Source organism: Chiloscyllium plagiosum, chromosome 24 (genome assembly GCF_004010195.1).
Source record: "Chiloscyllium plagiosum isolate BGI_BamShark_2017 chromosome 24, ASM401019v2, whole genome shotgun sequence".
In the NCBI taxonomy this organism is placed as follows: Eukaryota; Metazoa; Chordata; class Chondrichthyes; order Orectolobiformes; family Hemiscylliidae; genus Chiloscyllium; species Chiloscyllium plagiosum.
In genome coordinates, this window is record NC_057733.1 from 8,741,568 (window position 1) to 8,747,567 (window position 6,000).

General features: G+C 43.1%; 1 protein-coding gene across 1 annotated transcript in view; it reads right to left on the reverse strand.

The window, feature by feature from the left end:
• The window catches only part of LOC122562338, a 410,892-nt gene that overhangs the window by 29,652 nt on the left and 375,240 nt on the right, over positions 1 to 6,000 (reverse strand). The window contains exon 19 of the mRNA XM_043715214.1: positions 2,784 to 2,901. Coding sequence (XP_043571149.1) covers positions 2,784 to 2,901 — 118 coding nt within the window. The remainder of the gene's footprint in view (positions 1 to 2,783; positions 2,902 to 6,000) is intronic.

Below are 6,000 nucleotides of genomic sequence, written 5' to 3' on the forward strand. Positions count from 1 at the left end.
TGCTGCTGTGACATTCACTGCCTCAACCTGTCCACCTCTCTCACCTATTCTAACTTTTCGCCCTCGCAACATGCAGCCCTCCACCCCAAACCCAACCTTACCATCAAACCAGTGGACAAGGGCAGTGGTACTTTGGTGCACCTACCTCTACACTGCTGATGCCACTCGCCAACTTCTGCCCCCTTGATGACGACCACACCTCCCATCACCAAATCATCTCCCAGAAGATCTACAATCTCACCAACTCAGGGGATCTCCCACCAACAGCCTCCAACCTCATAGTCCAGGAACCCCACACCACCCGGTTCTACCTACTACCCAAAATTCACAAACCTGACTGCACCGGTCAAACCATTGTCGCAGCCTGCTCCTGCCCCACTGAACGTATCTCTGCATACCTTGACATCATCCTGTCCCCCCGGTCCAGGATCTCTTCACATACATTCGGGACACCACCCAATCCCTCCACCTCCTCCATGACTTTCGTTTCCCCATCCCCAACACCTCATCTTTACCATAGACATCCAATCCCTGCAGACATCTATCTGCCATAACGAAGGCCTCCAAGCCCTCTGTTTCTGCTATGGGGCACCGGGAGTGGAGGTGACATCATGGTTGGCCACGCACTAACCCACCCTGCACTCCCGGTACCTTCCCTTTCCATTGTAAGAGGTGCAATACCTGCACGCATATCTTCCCCTCGCCCCAAAGGATCCTTCCACATCTAACAGAGATTTACCTGTACCTTCTTCTCTCCCAACCACTGACACAGTCATTCGATTGGTTGAACTGGTCCTCACCCTCAACAATTTCTCCTTTGAATCCTCCCACTTCCTCCAGACCAAAAGGATAGCCATGGGCACCCGCATGAGCCCTAGCTATGCCTGCCTTTTCATCTGGTACATCTAACAGTCTGTCTTCCGCAGCTAAACTGGCACCATTCCCCACCTTTTCCTCCACTACATCGATGCCACCTCATGCTCCCACGAGGAGACTGAACAGTTCATAACTTCACAAACACCTTACAGCCTGACCTCAAGTTCACCTGGACCATCTCAGACACCTCCCTCCCCTTCCTGGACCTTTCCATTTCTGGTGACTGACTCAACATGGACATCTACTTCAAGCCCACCAACTCCCACAGCTACCTGGACTACAGCTCCTCCCACCTTTCCTCCTGTAAAAATGTTATCTCTTACTCCCAATTCCTCCACCTCTGTTGCATCTGCTCCCAGGAGGATCAATTCCACCACAGAACATCCCACATGGCCTCCTCCTTCAAGGAAGGCAATTTCCCCTTGGACGTGGTCAACAATGCCCTCCCACGCATCTCCTCTACTTCCTGCATTTCCGCTCTTGAACTCCACCCCTCCAATCACAACAAGGACAGAACCCCTGGTCCTCACCTTCTACCCCACCAACCTCTGGATACAATGCATCGCCCTCTGCCATTTCTGCTACCTACAAACAGACCCCACCATCAGGGATATATTTCCCCTCTCACCCCTGCCTGCGTTCTGCAGAGACCATTCCCTCCGCGAATCCCTTGTTAGATCAACGCTCCCCACTAACCCACCCTCCACCCCCGGCACCTTCCCTTGCCACTGCATGAGGAACAAAACCCGCACTCAACTTCCCTGTCATGTCCATCCAAGGCCCCAGAGGATCTCCCCTGGGGTTACCATCGGTGCTCATAACGCCATTGAATGTCAAGAGGCAGTGGTTAGATTGTTTCTTATTGGAGGTGGCCATTGCCTGGCTTTTGTGTAATGTGAATGTTACTTGCCAGCTGCCAGCCCAGGTGTGGATATTGCCCATATCTTGTTGCATTTAAAGATGGACTGAAGAGAATCACAAATGGTGCTAAACATTATGCAATCAAACATCAGTAAACACCCTCATTTCTGACATCATGATGGAGGGAAGGTTGGTGAAGCAACAGCAGCAGAAGAGGGTTAGGCCTAGGATACCACCCTGAGGAGCTTCTCCAGAGATGTCCTGGAGCTGAGATGACTGACCTCCAACAGCTGCAACCATCATCTTATGTACTGGATATGACGCCAACTAGAAGAGAGTTTGCCCCTGACTCCAAGCTTGCTGGGGCTCAGGAGCTAATTGAGTCTGACACAACGCAAACTGGGTGTCAGTGAGCAGGTTATTGCTTCACTTTCCATCACTTTACTGATGATTGACAGCAAATTGATGGGGCAGTAATTTGCCGGATTGGATTTGTCCTGCTTGGTGTGTTTCGGACAAATGTGGGAAACCGTCCACATTGTTGAGTAGATGCCAGTGTTCTACCTGTACTAGAACAGCGTGGCTAGGCATGTGGAAAGTTCTGGAGCACAAGTCTTTAGTACTACTATCACAATGTTGTCAGGGTCTATAGTATTTGTAAAACCAATTGCTTTGTAATATTAATGGAGTAGATCCAACTGGTATTCTTTATATTCTTAGGCATTGCCTGACACTTCAAAATGCATGTACAGGACAGAAATACTGCTGGACTTGGTGTCAGGTAGTTAAGTATTTGAGATCATGAGTCATACAAAACGCAGTCAAGATCTGTTGGAAAGTCCAAAAATATTGCAGATGCTGGAATCCAAGGTAGACAAACAGGAAGTTAGAAGAACACAACAAGCCAGGCAATATCAGGTGGTGGAGAAATTAACATTTCAGGACTGAAGAAGGGTTACACCTGAAATGTTGACTTCTCCACCTCCTGATGCTGCCAAGACTTGACAAAGAGCTGACCCAGCCAACACAATTTATCTTGTACTTACTCGTGCTGTTTGCATATTTCATCAAGATCTGCATTTTCGTTACTGCTTTGTGATTTTCTTATCCTTTCCAGTTCACGGTCAAGTTCCAGGCGGTGTGCGTTCTTCATTGCTTCAATTGCTTATTTACAAAAAAGAAACACTAAGCTCAAAACTACAAACACAAAAATACAAGTGAAAATATCAAAAAGCCAAAATAATCAGTAAATAATCACCCCTTTCCCACCAGGAGGCTGCAATCTATATCATTAAGTACAATAAGAATCCTTACAGATTCCTCTCTACTTATGCAGAAGTTGAATAATGAGGTTTCAAAATTTCTTAATCAAAGCCACTGAACTTTTAAAAGGTTAGAATTACACCAATCATCTTTTTGCTAAGAATATCATACTATTTCTGCAACCATACGTAGATTTGTCACTACAGCACAGAAAATATGTATGACTGAGAACATACAGAAAAGGCAAAGTGTTGAGTTGGGTTTGGTAAATCTTAGACTGCACGGAAAAGGACAACAATAGAGGCAAGGAACTTCAGTTTACATATCTCAGAAAAGAGTGGGTTGAAGTGGGGCAAGTGACAATATACTCATTCTACTTGGTGTCAGGTCTAAAGATTAGATTAGATTACCTACAGTGTGGAAACAGGCCCTTTGTCTCCAAATACCTTTACAATACCTTTGAAAACTGAGAACAATGGTACTTTTTAAATTGCATGTTCCCAGTTTATGTGCCATTGCTGAACAAGATCAGTATAAAACCAGCAACACCACCAGCATCATCCACACCTAAAGAAACCACTGCAAATATAGTTAGTTTTAAGAAACATTTGTGTTCATACACATTGCCCACATCCACAAGACTTTTGTTCATTTTCCTTTTGTGCTTCTCAAGTTACTGATACCAAGATCCATGCATAGACCAAACAGGAAGGACCCACTTGTTATACTTCAAGAAGAGTTGACTGCTTTAATGTTTTAATACAGTAATTAACAAATGCAGAATCAAGTCAAATGAAGTGAATGAATGAACAAAGTGTTTTTTTCTCCCCGAATACCAACACTCCACAGAACAAATCAGCCCAGCTGTAGAAACCGAATGTGCCAAAGATATGTGAAGAGCGAACATTTAGTCCAATGTGCATGCATTTTTAATAGGACTGATTTCGATATGACCTCATTCACGCACCAATGTGAAAAGACATATTTTTGGTAAAGTTAAAGACTTGATGTAGCATAGTTTATCTCAGGAACAAAGCCAGCACTTCAAAGATTGCGCAACGAGAAAAATAGTTGAATTTCAACTAAATGAGGACTGTTCATTCCAATTCTGAGAAGTGTGAGTAAAAGGGGAGTATTAACAATTTTTACAAATTTAATGGTGAAGGACAGAGGACCTGTGGGATAAACAGATGCAATCCATCTACGATTTCACTGGGAATTTTCCCACATTTGTTTATGTCACTGCATATAAAGACAAGACGAAATTATTTCCACAGAGGGTACTGTGCTGAAAAATCACCAGGGAAATGTGGTTACAGAATCCATGCCAAATGTCTGAACTTTATTGGAACTGATCTCAGCACTACATTTTCAAATCAAAAGCAGAGCTCCACATCTGTAACAATATATTATAATCTCATGGTTTGTAGCAAACTACAACTGAGAACTAAACTTATCCACTCACCGTGATAAAACTTTCACAATGCATCGTGAACATGGAATCCACGAAAAATTGTTGAAACATAAATGAATCACAACTTAGAGTCAACTATGACATACACATTTTTTCCAATTATCACTTTGATTTAATTTAATTGTACCTGAATAATGCTGTTTGCTGTTTCGTTTCGATTTTTACGACTGGGTTTGCAACAAACAGCAAATTCAATTTCCCAAAATTCTCAACTGTAATCACATTGGCCTTTCAGAGGTAATGCTGGGCTCTATAGGACAAGCTTAAAAAGTTGTTGACAGATCAGTTGATCAATGCTTTTCTTTTGTCTGCACTAAAGTGTAAAGGGAAAAAAAAAGCTGCACTTTAGCCATACAGTCCTTATAGTTTACAGCCATATAGCATATTTTAGAAAAATGCTCTGTTGCCTTATGCCATTAAAGCTGTAATCTGATGGTTTCAAAAGGCTTCCTATTCTTCCAAAGTCAATTCGATTAAGCACATGCAACCCATAATAGTCTGGTTCACAAAATCCCAAAAGACTCTCATTTTCTTCATGCTTATACATTATACTTACTGGTTTAATCTGCTCGAGTCCTGCAGGCTTGGTCAAAAGGGTAGTTTATGTTTTTGGCAGGTAGATACTTTACATGAACTTTGATTTATTGGTGGTGATAACTATAAATATGCAAGTGATAAGCACTGTACCTAATCTTCCTAACAATGTCTGACAGCAATTTCCCTCTTTATTCTTGGTCCCTGTTGAACGAATTAAACAGCTTTAAACAAAATGGAGAGGTGGGCAACTCTTTTGGAGAGATGGAACAGCACATCAAACGTGTGATGTGAATTAACAGTTTCTCACTACTGCAAGTGCAAGAACTTTTGACACATTCTGTTCAAACCCATCCAAACTTTGGAATCTGTGTACATAATACACTTAAGCTATAATTTCTTGGCAGCCTCACTTTCCTAGAGGAGACTTATAAGAACTAACGTGGGGTGACCCTCAAACAAGCAGGGATGACTATTTTCAGATGTGGGATGGTTCCCACTTTGTAAACAATGACGTTTTAATAGTCCAGTCTCCTTTCAATCTCGGACACATGCATCACATCAGAGATTGCCGAATGCATATTTTATTGGGCAAGTCGCAAACTTTTTTTTGAAGTAACAAAGATGATTGATGAGGGCAGAGCAGTAGATGTGATCTATATGGACTTCAGTAAGGAGTTCGACAAGGTTCCCCATGGGAGACTAATTAGCAAGGTTCGATCTCATGGAATACAAGGAGAACTAGCCATTTGGATGCAGAACTGGCTCAAAGGTAGAAGACAGACGGAGGTGGTGGAGGGTTGTTTTTCAGACTGGAGGCCTCTGACCAGTGGAGTGCCACAAGGATCGGTACTGGGCCCTCTACTTTTTGTCATTTACATAAATGATTTGGATGCGAGCATAAGAGGTACAGTTAGTAAGTTTGCAGATGACACCAAAATTGGAGGTGTAGTGGACAGCGAAGAAGGTTACCTCAGATTACAACAGGATCT